Source organism: Xiphophorus maculatus, chromosome 24, assembly GCF_002775205.1.
Source record: "Xiphophorus maculatus strain JP 163 A chromosome 24, X_maculatus-5.0-male, whole genome shotgun sequence".
NCBI lineage: Eukaryota > Metazoa > Chordata > Actinopteri > Cyprinodontiformes > Poeciliidae > Xiphophorus > Xiphophorus maculatus.
In genome coordinates this window covers 2,425,877-2,442,368 of record NC_036466.1, presented here as the reverse complement: position 1 = coordinate 2,442,368, position 16,492 = coordinate 2,425,877, and the positions used below count along the sequence as shown (strand labels likewise).

The following is a 16,492-nucleotide window of genomic DNA, read 5'->3' as shown; positions in this document are numbered from 1 at the left end:
TTTTCGGAAAAGCCAAAAAGAAAAAAAACAAACAAGACAAACACTCCAAGTGAGCGTAGAAACATGTTTCGAAATTGAGGAGGTTACTTTGAATGTTGCCGTTTCCACCAATCTCTTTTCTACTGCGATACTTCAAAATGCAAAACTGAAGAAAAGCAAAACCGCTGATGTAAACACGGCTAATGATGCATTGGTAGAACGTTGATGAGTCTTGATGAGAGCTGCCACATTCAAATGGTGGGGTCAGAATTTAATGTGAACATCATGAAGGCATGAATCCATGGTGTGATTACATGAAGGGCGTTTTCTTGACGCACTTTGGTTCAACTTTTGGGTACTAATTTAGCATCGTTTAAGATGCCGCAGCATTTTAACATGGACTAACTAAAATCTTAAAAGAATATCTTGCTAAGTACAGGTAATGTAGAATTAAAGTGAGGTTAAATGGGCTCCAACCAGGTAATAGCAAGGTGAGCCTAACAAAGTGCACTGTAAGTGTATAATGTCATGCGATTGTGTTATACGTCTTCCAAAGTTTTTGCCTATGTAGAATTTTACAACACCTTTCAGCTAAGTTTGATATCTTAGGAAAAAAAAAACAGAGCCATTAGTGAATGAAAAAATGACCCAATTAAAGAAACCGAAGACATTTGGGACAAGCAAGACAGAATTTACTTTTAAGATCAATGCGGGTGCAATGGCAAGACACACACCCAGCCGATACCTACACGCTCACACAGACACCTAATTAGGGAGTCTGGGTCTGGAGCATGGATGTGAGTAGGTATGTGTGAATAGCAAAGAAAGAATGTGTGTGTGTTTGCCGTCTATGAGGGAGAGAGACGGAGAGATGGAGAGAGAGGGAGGGAGGGGAACGGAGACGCAACAACAGAGAAATCAGAGTGTGACATGAAATATTTACAAGGGCTTCAGAGAAGAATGTCCAGAAATAGGTCAGCTCAAGATGGTAGCCTCTTACTGGCCCACACACACTCTACACACATTGCAGACACCGACACTCACGACTCAGTCCAGCACCACAACAAACTGGTATGCAAACAAGTCATCAGTCATTTCCCAGGGAGTCGGGGCTTAAACACAACCTCGCTATCACTTAGTAAAATACGGCTGGATATGACAACAAACAGCAAACCAGAACTGAGACTGAGAAATGAGACAGCATTTTTTCCCCCCCTCCACACCTTCCTGCCGTTTGGAGTTGTGGACGTGGATTAATTAGCTTCAAGTTAGTGGCAACACCCCAGAGCTCCTCAGTCGTGTTTGAGACATAAATAATCGGCTGAAGGAAATTGATGCAAGGTAATTAGTCTTGATGGGCCCTCCACAAATCTGGCCTTTGTGGAACGGAAGAGTGGCAAAGGGAAAACCGGAGGAGTCAGGTTGGAGGTTTGCCACGAGTCACGGAGCACACCAAAGATCCACTGGTTGGACAATCAGCTCTGTGAATCACAGTCCCGACTTTGAAACGTGGTGGTGGCGGTGTCATGCTGTGGGAGGAGGGCGCTTTTCTTTAGCAGGTACAGGAAGAGGGAAATACCAGACAATCCTAGAAGGAAACCTAATGGAGGCTGTAGAAGACAAGAGACGGCAAAGGCTGACCTTCAAGGAAGACGACCGGGATTACAATGAAATGTAACTGTACATTGTTTTTTAGCTCATTTTGTCAAATTACAATCAAAGAAGGAAAGAAAGAAATGCACAAGCTACGTTTAGAAACTAGTGACCAAACTCTTAGCAAGTTACAGCCAACTTTTCTAAAAGTTATTCTGCCTGAGCAGCAGTGAATTGTTAAGCAATTCTAAAGTAAAACGTAGAAAATAAAACAAATCCCAGAACAGTAATTTTATGTTTTATTGTCCATTATATAGAACATTAATTTAGATGTCAGTGATGTGCCAAGGTATACGCTAAAATGACTTGTGAAAGGTTGTTCACGAAACTCATAGGGGGTTGAATCAACAAGCGTGTCACACTTTTCAGATTTATAGAGAAACACTTGAAAGCATCACAATGTGTTGGCTTCTGAAAATAACATCCACAGGGAAATACACTTTTGCCATGTTCTCATTCCATACAGCTAACCTTCACTGTGTTAGTTGTCACTTCCATGAAAGGTGTGAGGTTTGAAAGTAAACCTGTGGTGGAAACTGTAGCGTCAGGAAAAAATAAAATAAAATAAAACTCGGAAAAATTATGATGAATTCTTACAAAGAAAAAGAGATCAAACATACTCTACCAGAGGAGCTCTCTCCTGATGAAAGCTTCTCATTTCAAATCCACAATAATTACTGTGTTTCAGTTCCAGTCTCTTGGTCTATATTAGAGGTTACTTATTGTGTTCGTAGTGTGACTGTGTCCGCCCGGTGTACCTTTGTCCAGCGTGCTGTTGCACTCCCACTTCTCAAAGCTCCCCGGCTTCCAGCAGGACTCCCACAGAGACAGGTAGTACTGGTCGTCGGCGGTCACCCACGCCGGACTCATCACGGCTCCCACGTCCAAGCAGAGCGCCAAGAACACGCACACCAGCCCGACCAGCTTCAGCGGGGTCAGCGGGGAGCTGTGCGCCGACTCCTCCGTCTCCGTGACGGCCGAGGACATGGCGGGGTCGGAGAGGCGCGGAGGGCTCACGGCCGGAGCGGAGGGTGCATGCGTGGGGATGGGAGAGAAGGCGTCGCGGCGCGGGAACGTGGAAGAGTGCGGCAGCCGCCTCTGCGATTCGATGCGCGCTGGACGGACGCTGCGCCTGTTGGGGCGCCGCTGCCGCCGCGCGGCGGAGACCTGCGCCGTTTCCAGCTGACGTCAGCGGCTTCACAAAAACCTGCAGGTGCAGCCGGGTCCTAAAGAGACAACCAGATGTAGGTCCACTTAGGAGCTGAAGACAAGCATGACACCTACTGAGTGTAATGTCGCCGTTTTGTGATGAAGTATGAGTTTCTTCTGGAGAGGTTTACATGTGAGTAATAATAATAAAAAGATTGGAAAAAGAAAAAAAAAAGGACTGGGTAAATTTCTAATTCTGCTTTAAGGTGCGATGACATCACGTAAGGCGCACCAATCAAACTGATCAGTTGGCATTAGTAAAACACATCAGTCCTCTTCCATTAATATTTCAATGTGCTTTGTAATCTATTTTCTGGATTTCCATGTGCATGCAAATTAAGGGTGAGAAACTCATTTAAAACCATCTGACGACCACAAACTTCAGTTTAATCTGTTGGGATTTGGTTTGAGATCACAACTAATATTAGACTGCTATTGTAAAGTGGAAGGAAAATAACACCTGTAATCAAACTTCTGAAGTCTGGCGTGGGTCTTTAGCCAACCCGCTACTGTGATAGCAACAAATAATGTACAGCGCAGCTAACTGCCTTCAAAAGTCTCCAAAATAATAATAATTATATATATGTATATATATATATTTATATATACATATATAAACATATTGCTCTATTTCTTATTATTTTAGACTCAAGACATTTGGAAAATGCGGTGGAGAACCTAAAGTGCCACTTTCGTGTTTGTTTATAATCTCAATAAAAGAGATTACGTTTTTATATTGAATGTAAACAAAAACCTATTTAAAAAAAGTTCAAAAAGTTGCCAGTTCTTTCTTTTTAGTGGCTCTACTTTGTTTCCACTCCATCTCTTTTATTCCTGTCAGCTGCCTTCTTATTCTCCTCCTTGTTCTGCTCCCCTGCATCCCTTCATCATCCCTTAATATTCCAGTGATGGGAAGTAAACAAGGCCATCTTTTCCCATCCATCAGTCTCTCCTTTTCTTTCTTTCTTTCCGGTCAGATAAACATGTGGATAGCTCTGTCTCCTTGAACCAGAGCACTACGGTTTTCCTGGCCTCCCTGCTTGATCATTGGCTGTATCATGAGTACGCAGAGGAAACAATTATATTTCTCGACATGTGCCTCCCACTCCCCTCTATTCTCAGCACTCTTATTTGTAAAGCCTCTTCCAACAGTAAGTTTCTGTTGTGCTGGCTCTAAAAAAAAAAAAAAAATTGGAATTGTTTGCAATTTGGGTTTTTTTTGCTAGAAATGTTAAGAGGACATCCTCATCGGTTCTTTGTTCTTCAAGAACAAACGTCTTGCAGGGATGGAGGTCTGCTTGCTTTCCGTATCAAACTCCAGTGTGATTCCTTCGACGAATCAAGACAAATTCACAAATTCAACGGCGCCGCGCTTCATTCGACCAACAAAAACACTTCCGAATTGCAACATGGGCACGAGACACGGCACATTCTCTCACCTGCTCGTCTCCTTACAGAGAGAAGCATGGATCCCTGGGATGTCCTGTGTGGCAGTCTGTGAAACATGAGACGCAGCTGCATAATGGCTCCAGGAAAATGGACTTAGTCTTTGATGAGCGAGACCAGTTAAAAGATTAGGCATCTCCTTGCTTTTTTTAAATAGAGTCCAGTAAATGTCAAGCTTTTTTTGGACAGACCATTTTAAATATTCAAAACAGCAGATTACCTGAAACCCTCTTACACAGGACCACCACACCACACTTTCTGGCAAATTCTGTGGGCGTTTGCACACAAGCACAGGTTGTTGAGGCTGAAAAGGAAGAATCCACACCTCCAAATTGCACCTCACCTCGACTTCACATAGCAATTTGAATGTAGCATGTTCTGTACCTGTTAGGCTGTAAACGTGATCAGTGGATTCCGTTTGCATGAGGTGAAACAGCAGGACTGTTGTCGATAACAGGTTCTCTGAGGACTAATGAATATTAATGTGTACAAATTTCTTCATGGGATCATAAAAAAACAAAAAAAACTTTTAGCAGACGTGAAACCTGAAGTATCTACAGGAGTCGACAGTAGAAACGTGACGGAGTAAAGGTGTTGAGGTTTATGTTGGACCTCATTTAGCTACTGCAAGGATGCATGCATGACCCTCAGAAAATGAGGCAGTCAGGAAGCCTGGCTCACAAAATAAGAAGCTTAGACTAATGTGTTTTTAGCCTTGAATAAAAGGTGAGGCTTTCTTTTAAAGAAAGTTAAACTATTCACTTTCAGCATTCTCCAGTACTAGACCTAAGTTATAAAAGAGATTCAGCCATTGAAAACCTGCATATTTTGTCTTTAAGGACACAATCGTTCATTAATCCCACTTCTTTGTGTGTTCTGAAGGATTTCTTGAATTCTAAGTTGTTTTTATTCCACAAAGATATTTCAAATGAGCTCTACAAGCTTCCTTGCAGTGGAAAAAAAAAATTAAATCCATCTAACGGTACTTCTCAAGGTTTCTCTTTAAAACATACATTCAAATAAATGTCTAACCTTTTATAATTTACTCTTTGTATCAAGTGCAGATATTTTCTTTGGTCCGCTCTTTGTCATTACTGATATTTTTTTCTCTCTCATTAAACTGATGAAATTTGAAAGTTACAGCTTGAATACCAGCTTGCCTTACTTCATTAGCTTGGCACGCGCATCAGTTTGCAATTCCCAAAACTTTCTGATCTCATTTTCAACATCATTAACTCGTAGCTCTGTTTCTAATGCTATCATTCAACATTACTTATTACAATGAGTTGAAATAACTGGATATATGAAATCGTAAAAATAGAATGTCTTACAGATAGGAATAAAAACATTTACTTGCACTGTGATGGACTGGTGACTTTTCCAGGGTACGAGATCAAGTGAATGAAACCCCGGACAAGACCCCACTTTCAACCTGGTAAGAGTCTTTATCAACGGTGACAATGGGCTGAAAGGCCACTCATGGAGGAAGAAGCCATTTGTTCAAAAGCACAATAAAAAGTCAGAGTATAGTTTGCAAATACACTCGACCTTTTCGAAACCTGTGAGTGTTTTTTTTCCTTCAAGAGGGACTGGTGCACTTCATTAAACAGAAAGGTCAAAAGCAACATTTCAAGATATAAACCAAAACTTAGGAAAAATGAACAATCATTCTAACTTACAAATTAGTTACAAAGTGGTTATAGAACAACAAAGTAAAACACCATGGCAATGTCTAATAAAAGTTAAAAAAAAAAAAAAATATATATATATATATATATATATATATATATATATATATATATATATATATCAGCCGTCTCCCTCACATTATTGTTGAATTTAGCAAAGAGAAATAATTTTGGTCAGTTTAACAGACTTAAAACAGGAAAAGGTTAGTCTGATTTAATGTCAGAAAAAAGAGAAAGTAAGTCTCTTTTTTATGTATTTTCATAAAGTGAATGAAAACATCTGTATCGAGAATTAATTTATACCAACATTTTGAATTTACACTTTTAGATCTGCCAGGAAAAAGGGATTGAGGACTTTCACAATTTGAGTTGCTAAGAACAATATTTTGACACGAAAAAATATGTAGATTGTAGGAATGATAGTTTAATATCAGACAAAGACAATATAGTACTTCGTTAGAAGTTTGTAGCTCGACAGTTTGAAGTTTGCACACTTTTGGACAGTACTGCCACTTCTTTTTTTTTTAAAGGTTATTCCATTTTATTGGCTCTAGTGGCCTTTATTTGATAGTTAATTGACAGGAAAGTGTGTAATGAGAGAAGGGGGAAGACATGCAGCAAAGGTTGCCAGGCCAGGAATCGAACCTGCGACAGCCACGAGGACTAAGGCCTCCTTATGTGGGTTGTGCTTAACCCCTGCGCCACCACAGCACATCCCAGTACTGCCACTTCTAACACCCAAAAAGAGCAAAGCATTCCAATTTACCGTGCAGGAGAAATGTGTTTTGTGGTATAATTTCTAAACTTCTAAGTCTGCTGTCCTGAAAAGACCGCATGCTACAGAGAGCTCAGACCGAGCGAAGTGAGTGAAACCAGAGTTTGTCTTCCCGGGGACGTTTACTGTCTGGTGAAACTGTAGAATTCCACACGCTCCCCATTTTCCTCAAATTCTGTGGACACAGAAGGGTCGATTGGGGGGGAAAAAAAAAATCAGATTTACAGACTGGTGTGACTCTTCAATCAATCAGGTTTGGCAGAAAGACTTTTCATAAGAAAATGACTTCAGTTCTGTATTTATGACTTGAAGCTAATGATTAATGTTCCATTACTGGTGTGAGATTAATTAAGAGGTGTATGTGTGTGAAAGTCTACAGTGAACTGATCAATGAGGTGCGCCGGGACGGTAAAGAGCAACTGAGTCAAAGTCTCAGCAGTAACATAAGTAAATACACAAATTTATGTTAACATTTTAAAATAGTTTTTTTATGATGATAGCCAGACTTAAAGAACTAAGACACCAATTTATTTTGCTTTGGTTTTGGTAATCCTGTAGATTTTTATGGTTCAAACCTACTACTATTCTCACCACATGGCAGTTTCCATTTTCCAGTTTTCCCCCTGAAATCTTTAAAACAAAAAAAAATCTTCTTTCTAAATTTGGACTCTTTGTTGGTTTACCTTTCAGGCAGACAAAATAGAGGTGATCGCCGCACGGAAAATTCCTCCAGTAGAACGAGTCGCCGGCGTCCACGCCACCGCAGGGACTTGTGACCTGCCAGATGTGTTGTTCTTTCCAGTAAATGTAGCTCACAGAAGCACCAGACATCCAAAACCACGAGCTCCCCATCAGACGCCTACAGCAAAAACAATCCAGACACTAAAAATGTCACTTTTACAGTTCTTGAACCCTTAGACTGGCTTAGCGTTCTGGAGGATACCTGCGCAGTCCCAGCCACACATGTCCGGAAGAAACGGAGGGGTCGTTTGTCAGGAAGGTTGTGTTTCTCAACACCTCCTCCAACCCTCTCTGCTCCTGCTCACTGCGAACGCTGAGGAGGTCCCAGTAGTGTTCCCTGCAGTACAACAAGGCGTCCGACCAGCACAGCTTCTTCTGCACTACGGCTACTCTCCGTCCCATCACCACTGCGTTGAAGGATGGCGAGGGAGCAGCAGGTTCTGGGAAAATATGGCTTCCATATATACACGTTGAGCCAATGTTCACGGGAAATAGTTCCCTACGTTTGTTGTTTTTGTTTTTTTTACAGTGGTTTCTAAATATACAACAGCTTTCACTAACCTCCATAGATTTCTAGCTCACACATTGTCAGAAAGTCGTATGAGGTGCTGATCTTCACGGTCAACATCCGACCCGTCATTCCTGTGCAGTTAAAGCTTTTGGTGCCCCCAGGGGGGATGGAGGAAATGACAGCACATCTGAGAAGGAGACATACAGATTTACATTTTTAATCCAGATCACTGAAAAGCACGGAGTAACTGTAATCTGAGGCAACAGCAGATGTATGAAGATCCTTGAACCTTTTGAAATTTATAATAATACAGCAACAAACTTTAAAGGGGTAAATATGACCCGTTAAAAGAAATTTTACATCATAATTTAATGCATTGAAATTGGGCCTCTGTCGTTTTAAGAAACTCCGGCTATTTCTGAAGCTCCGCCTTCAGGAAGTCATCACAACATGGCTTCTCTATGAACCCTTTAAAAACATTTCACCAGCGTTGCACCGAGAACCAATGAGCTCTCATTTGCTAATCAACTAAAACCTCAGAGGCGGAGCTAGGTCCACCCAGGCGTTTTGCACTGCTGAATGGTTGCCACGGGAGATAAAAGAATTTCTCCAACATCCTATCAAAAACACTCCAGATATGTTTTTGATGAAAGAATAATACTATAGGATTATGTAAAGGTCAAAAAATATGACTCTACATAACACCGTCCCTTTAAGATGTTTTGATATGCGCACATTTAAAATCCTTGTAATCCTGCTGATTAAAACAGCATCTAAAAGGATTTTAACTATAACAGGAGAAGAAAGGTGAAACTCTTCCTCCTCCATGTTACCTGGGGTTGTTTTTGCCGTTGTTCTCTAAGGAATTCCCGATGAGGATCTCAGCATTATTTAGCCTCTCGCTCGCTACGTTCCTGTTGGTGATGCTAACGGTCGAGACTCGGTACACAACTGGCAACAACAGACTCCACCACGGGTTTGGTTCCCCCCCTGTATGAGTGCAGGATCCGTGAGCGTACTCTGGGTCTCTGTTTCCATCGACTGCCCTTGAGGCAACACCAAGGAAAGCAGTGGATGACTGAGATGCTATTCCCTCTGGCGCCACGTTCTCCAGGGACTCAGCTGGGTAGACTAAAGGAGTACAAGCCTTAAAATTAGCTAGATGGCTAAAAAAAAATCAATTTGTAGCTTTAGACTTTAGTGTGTAATATGATAAGTTTAATTGGCACTTATGTTGACAGGCAAAATATGAGATGTTTTGACCATAGAAGTGTGCAGTGCTACAAACTTTGGTGTGTATCCGATACCAAATATATACAGGGTCAGTATTACCGATACTGATACTGATTATACTTTAAGTTTGATATTTCAAACTTCTGACATTTAGGAGTATTTGCTGGTTTTTTCTTCAAATTATATTGCTAAAACCTTAGAAAGAATTTGAACAAAGTCTATAGATGTTTATAAAATACTTTAACAACGTAAACAGAAACGTTAGGACAGGAGTAATTTATGTGTGTGTTTTTTTCCCCTAAATAAACACACTGCAAAAAAAAGAGATCGTTTTAAAAGAAAATCAAAACAAAATCTTTTTTAAGGCAGAGTTGAACAATTACAATTTTTTAATCAAAGCTGTTACGGCCCAAGGCTATTCCTTTGGGGTTTAGCATCCCTGCTCCAGATCTTCTGATTGGTGCTGATTGGAAGTGGAGGCAGCTGGCCAGTGTCTCCATGAATGACATCAGATCAGCTTAAAATGCACCACCTTTTTCTCACCAGGACAGCCCTTTTTCTCTTGGTCTGTCAACCTCTCCTCTTTTCTCCCTTTCCTCTCCAACCAGTTATGACTTTTGTTAAATAAATCTTATTTTAAGTTATCCCACGCGTTGCTTCCCTTTCATTTGTTATGGTACTAGAGCCAGACCATAACAAAGCTTACAGGCAATGCTTGAGCAAAAGCTAAATTTTAGTTGGTAAATGGCCAGTTATGTAACAAAAACTAAGTTTCTCATCTGGTTATTTGGCTCCCTGGCTAACATTACTTTCTATTTGCACACTCTTCTCTTGCAGATCTTGTTGAATTGTGACAACGACCCCAAATATAGCAACAAATCAGCTAAAAAGAGGCTAAAAGACAACAAAGTCACAAAAGCTTGATCACAGTTCTGTAAAACAAGTCATTAAATATCTCTTAGCAAGTCTTTTGTAGCAATTGGCAAGCTTCTGGCACAATTCTCAAGCAGTCTTCCAGGCAGAATTGGCACATTACATTTAAATTGGTTGGCTTCTAGTCAAATACTCGCCTTTTAAGCATTGTCCACAGTTGTAAAAGGTGTCACTTTTAAGAAAGGGGCTTTTACTTTGTTTGTATTTGCATAAAAATCAAAGTACAACTCACTGCGCACAGTTATGCTTGTGTTTCAACATGTTTTGGTTGCTCTCGTGTTGCTCCTGAACACTGAAGCCAATTTCCTTTGATCACAAAGTCACAGTTTGGGTACAGGTAGTTGAAATGTGGACACAAATGGGTTTTCCAGCAGAACAATGATCCCAAACATAAATCAGTGGAGGCCGATTCTGTTCTCTAAAAGCCCAAACAGAAAAATGCACGGACTATAGTGCCAAGAAACCACTTGATTTAAATTCCATCTATCAATCCTACCCGCCTGATCACTCTGCGCCACAATCTAAACACAATGCAAATTGCAGCATCTAGTGTGTCCAGCATTTTCAAATAACGATTGTTCAGAAGAAAGAAATAAATACCTATTGAGATGAAACACGTATTTGTCGCTGCAGGCGCAGATTAATAAATAGGAATGTTTTGTATTTGCATATTTCCCTGCAGTGAGATGCATATTGAGTTATTTTTTTCTTTTTTTGGTAGGCTGCCTTTTTTGTGGAAATGCATCGCCTAAACGTGTTATTAAAACCACCCAGGCACTGTGGGAGTAACCCATAAAGCAGCGGCTCTGTTTTCATTATGACTGATGTCTTAACACGGCTTAGACTATCTTGATGGAAGCTCAGTTTCTTCCAGCCAAAATGCTGCCCTTCAGCAAGGATGCTTGTCTCACATCAAGGTCGGAAATGCACCACCCTCCACGCCCGGCCCTCCCTCTTACAAAGTTTTCCATTTTCTTCCCTCCTGCATGTGTAATGATGGCTTTTTATTACACCGGTTCATTAGCATATTTCATATCCTGCTGCTGAGCTTTTCCAGCTCTCTATCTGTCTTCGTCGATGAGACGCAGGTGCTGGCTGAGGATGGCTTTATGAGAAATGAGAACAAAACGCGCAGCGAGGTAAACAGGCCAGCAGCACCTGATCATCAGTCACCGGGAAGCATGCGTTTAAGGGAACTTTTGCCTCTGGACGGGCCCGGGAAAGAGCTCTGAAGGCGGATGCCAGCTGCGTTTCCGTTAACGAAAGTGCGCAAATCTTTGTCGGTATTCCGCCAATGTCGGAAAAAAAGAGAACATTTCTGAGGTTTGGACTCAACAAGTTGATTGTTGGTCATGTGACTGGTGTGACGCAAAAAATAAATAAATAAATAAATAATTTTTTTTTGCAAAATACATCAATTACGATATGGCCACAAATGTTCTTGTCCTAAAGCTTTTTTATTGAAAAACGTCAATAGGCGTGTTTCCGTTGAGCAATAATTTCAGTTTATGCAACGGTATGGTTAATGGAAACGCAGCTACAGCCACCGACAAAACAGTACAGTATGAGATCCAAAGCTCTGGTGGGCTCGGGTTCTCTTGGAAGGACAAGCCGCTCATGAAAAAGTAACAAAAAAATCCAAAGAAGTCTCAATCAAAGTCTTGTGTTGACAACTTATAAAGAGCGATGCTGCAATTGGCCAAGTGTTCGGTTAGTGATCCGTTGTTATAACGTTTGAACGTAACCCCAAACTTTTCAGATTAATCAATTTTCTTCCATTTCCACAGCTCTGTTAAATTACGTTTGTCTACCACCTAAAATCCCGACAAAATACATTAAAGTTTCTTACTGCTGCATGACAAAATGTGGGTGCGAAAACGCTCGCGGGGCTTTCCATAACAATTTCAAACGGATGCTAGTCAGAGTGCAAAATGGTGCTGCAGAGATTTCATCAAAATCTGCCGAGAGCCCACCACTTCCAGCCCTTTCGAACACAAAAAACTTTCTGCCTTAAATGCTCCCGATGATCGCAGAGCGCCAACTCCTGCAGTCGGCGGCGGCGAACGCCCCGCGCACAAAGATTCATCATGTGTCACGGCTGAGGTTTTAGGCAGCAAATGGAGGTGAGGAGATGAAAGCGGTTTCCTCTTCCTCCCCCTTCACTTTTGTCATGTTCACCAGAGGGAGATTTGATAGGTGTAAGCTCACACTAACACACACACACACACACTAACACACACCCCTACATGCCCAGAGACAGAACAGACACACATAAAATGTTCACAGAGAAGTGCAGCAGTAATAATTAGATTTCACTTCAAAGAAGCTGGCTGTGGATTTGCAGGGCTGACGTGTGATTGGCTGCCGAGGCTAACAGGTGAGGGACGGACAGCTGCAGGACACCTGGTCATTTATCTGGTGTTGGGATACCGCAGAGCTTATTGTGCGTCACTTTGCATCTCTGCATCCGCTTGAGGGTGCGGAGAAGGGCATTTGACTGAGTTCAATGAAAAATGTTTCTCTGGTTCGGTGTTTCTCTATGACAGCAAGAACCAATTAGGGGAAGGTTTGACGAAGTATTTGCCCCACGCAGATTTTACTCGGTTTCTGCTTCTTTTTCAGGTTTTGTAACTTTAAACACCATTAAACCCTTCTTTAGTGAGTAGTGTTGAAAACAGTTGTTGCGTTACGGCCAAACTTTATGAATATGAGGTTCTTCATGAACAGGACTTTTGAAAAACAAGTTTCATTAAAGCCGATGATCGTATTTTAATCTTTTATTAGTTAAGAAGGCAGAGTAGATGCGAAATTTAGACACTGGTCAGTGTTAGACATCGACTGCTTTCTAATTCAAAGTAGTGATTAGTTGGCTTAGAAATATACAAATGTGGAAAAAACAAACAAAAAAAAAAGCTGAGTCAGTTCTTGTCTCTTCCTGTCTTAAGAATGTGAATTTTGAAAAACCGATAGAGATATTGATGTATTGCTTAAATTGAACAACGTCAGCCACGGTTACCCCAATTTTGCCACTGATTGCTTCATTCATTGATTTGCATTGATTCTCCTTACAGTCATTAATTCTTTAAATGTTGATAGTTTCAATGTTAATTCTAAATTAATCTTAATCCTGAGTAGCACACAGAGAGTTAATGACTTCAACCTCTCGATTTATTATTATTTTTTTAAATAATTGTGTTACTGGATGATTTATAAACCCTTAAATTATTTAACACAGCTCAATAACAATGCAAGCATGTGCACTACATGTTGTTTGGTATAATTACATACATTAATAGGTGAAAATGATCAACACATGGATGCCTCTTTGTCCTGACAGGGAGTCAAACAAATGGCTGTGTGTTTTTAGCGAGAAAGAAGCCCCCCCCCCTTCTTTAATTACCGCCAGGCTAATTGAATCCCCGTGTGAGTGATGTATGGGGATAGGACTCCCTGTGACAAAATGAAAATGAAATAGTATTAAGCAGCCAAGTAGATAATCAATTTAGAAACGTCTGAGAAGCGAGAAGGATTACTTGAAACGGCCCCGTACGGTTTTTTACTGTCAGAGGACATCGGAGTCGTTTGAAATGTGGAATTATTTCAGTCTCAGATGAGAATCTGAAATCTCTCACAAAGTAATAAAACTTGTCCTAGGAAGACAGACTATTAGAGTTGTGTTGTATTTATTTTATGTCATGTTCAGGAGGTTTACTGGATGTAATTTTCAGAACTGGTATGAAGCAGGATTTCGCCACATGGGATGGGAGGAACATTTAAAACATTCGAGTCCCTACAGGCTTCAGGATAGTCTCAAAGACAGACTATCTTCCAGATAGCCTCAAGGTCAATTCGTACTTAAATTGTATGCCAGGCTGCAACAGTTGAATACAGACAGACTATTTCTAAAAAAAAAAAAGATGGGAGACTCGGCTGAAACCGAAAAACAATGAAGTATGGGAAGACATTTTACTCTCTCCTTCGAAAATATCCATCAATATCCTGATTCAGAGAAATGAAACATGATACCTAACAAAATGTCTTTCCAAATTTAATATTATGCTAATTGGTACCTGTTTTTTGCTGGAAAATGTGTCATAACCAAATGAGTGAGAGATGAGCCTCCTTCAACAAATCCTTGATATCAAACTACTGTCTATGAGAAATCTAAGATTCAATATTAACCATCATTTAGACCTTTTCACAGGAAGGTATGGCAGAGTACCTAATAACCTAAGAGGGCAACCGCTTGAAGTATCAGACCTAACAAGGACATTGCTGTGGGTGTGTTCTATGATGGTGTATTGTAGAGAGGAAAAGAAAAAGAAATGTATTTTTGACAAAAAATAAATAAATAAAAAGTCTGAACTTTTGAGATTAATCTCAGAAAATTTCTACAAAAGACTTGCAAATATCTGAGTGAGAAAAATAAAAAAAGAAAAAAAGAAAAGAAGAAATTGCTAGAAAAGCGCTCAGAAATGTTTCTGTTTAATCTCAGAAATTTTCTAGAAAAAAACGTGGAAATGTATGAGGCTAAAAAGTCAAAAATGAGCTTGACTAAAAAAGAAAGAAGAATAAAAAAAACTCAAGAAATTTTGCGATCAATCTCAGAAATGTTCTGGGGTTTTTTTTTTCTAGAAACACAGGGAACACAGGGTGGAAATATACGTCTCCTTTTTTCCCCTCTACCTACAACAGCCCCCGCAGGCCGCTGTAGTATTCTGGATTTGCTACAGATCTTAGACAATTTGTTCATGCCCTGCACTGGATTGCTGTAATTTTGAAAATGGAAAAAAAAAAAAAAGTAAACCTGCCAGATAACATCAACATCATAGGTTATGAAGATGTAGTACCTTGTAGTCGGGGCTGGATTGTCCCTTTGGAAAGTCTATTCTATCAGTCCAGGACTAATGGTGTCCATATATTGGGGAGTCCCTGCTCGGCAGCTTGTCATGAATATGAACTGGACTTCCAACATGACCTCTTGTTGCAGCAGGGAACACGGCAGACCCCAATTACAACCGGCCTGACTCGTCTGTTGCTGGGGCAACGCAGCAGCAGAGGGCGGCGAACGGGGGAGCCCGTTTCAGCAGGTCATCTGTGGATAAAATTCAACAAAGGCTCGAACCTGCAGTGATGCACTGACACAAGCACATGCTCTGGCTCCTGTAGCTACACACACACACACACACTGAGCAAAACCCCTGATTCCTCACACAGATGGTATGCAAAATACATGCACAGCGAGTCCTGCTTTCAACATCCATCCAATCCACTGCTTTTAGTGCTCACTTTATCTGCTGCCCTCATCTATTCTCCTTCGCCGTCACCTGTTATTCAACCATTTCCCCACTCTCTCTCTTTCCCCGTCTCTCCATCAGCTGTCGCGCACCTCTCTACCCTCCCTTCATTCTTAACCCGGCCGACTGCAGATGGTGCTTAATGGATGCATAGCTGAGCGTAACTGCCTTGTGAATAATTTCAAAGGCACAAGGTGAATCACAGGACAGCTCAGTATGCGGACACACAAAGAGAGGGACCCTTACAATTGGATTTGTTGTTTTAATTCAAACTCAAACTTGATTTTCTTTTATTTGAAAGCTGAATTCCACTGTTGCCTACTGAAAATGACATTTTCAACATGGCAGATTGTTTTTGTTTTTTTTGTAGGAGCCGTCGGGCATGCTTTGAGTAAAACTGCTGGGCATTTTTGTTTTGAAAGACAACATTATGCCTGTGGTGTAGAGCAGTGGTCCCCAACCACCGGGCCTACCGGGCTGTGCAAGAAATAATGAACTACTTCCCGCGACTAAAAAGGTTGGGGACCGCTGGTGTAGAGGAACCATCATTTGTCGTACCTAGCCCAATTCCTTCTTCTCGGAAAGCATAATGCTATTTGTAAAATACACCTAATTTGATAAAAGTGACTAAACTATTCTCACTCCTTGGACATTTTCACTTTTTGTTAAGTCAAAGTACGTAGCAAAAAGTATTTTATATGATATCTGTAGACAAGATAATACGTTTTACACTCCACAAATCTACCCTTTATTTTTAAAAGTGTAAAAAAATAAAACAAAACAAATTTGATGGGGATTTTTTTACCCTAAACATTAATATGTAGGGGATTAGATAAGCGGTCACTTCTTCCTACTCCTGGCTTCTTTGTTCTCTTTTTGCAGGTGTAGAGGCAGAGTTTTAAGGTGGTGACTTGTGTTCTTTCTATGCTCGTTTCTCTCTTTCTTCTTCTACTCCTGTCTCCTTCTTTCCCTTTAACCCCCCCCCCACACCCCCCCCCCCCCACCCCACCCCGCCCCTACACTGAAC

General features: G+C 40.8%; 1 protein-coding gene across 3 annotated transcripts in view; it reads right to left on the bottom strand.

Annotated features, from left to right (window-relative positions):
• LOC102228547 (transmembrane protein 47-like) overlaps positions 1-16,399 on the bottom strand; it is a 30,496-nt gene extending 14,097 nt beyond the window's left edge. The window contains exons 1-5 of one of the 3 annotated variants that reach the window (XM_023329804.1): positions 15,019-16,399; positions 8,053-8,189; positions 7,694-7,931; positions 7,434-7,609; positions 2,615-2,858 (exon numbers count right to left, since the gene is read on the bottom strand). In XM_023329804.1, coding sequence (XP_023185572.1) covers positions 2,830-2,858; positions 7,434-7,609; positions 7,694-7,931; positions 8,053-8,131 — 522 coding nt within the window. In that variant the 5' untranslated portion in view covers positions 8,132-8,189; positions 15,019-16,399 and the 3' untranslated portion in view covers positions 2,615-2,829. Of the gene's footprint in view, positions 1-2,390; positions 2,859-6,639; positions 6,926-7,433; positions 7,610-7,693; positions 7,932-8,052; positions 8,190-15,018 lie in introns of those variants that run through there. The other 2 variants (XM_023329803.1, XM_005802564.3) reach the window with 2 other exon arrangements.
• Between the last annotated feature and the right edge of the window lie 93 nt (positions 16,400-16,492).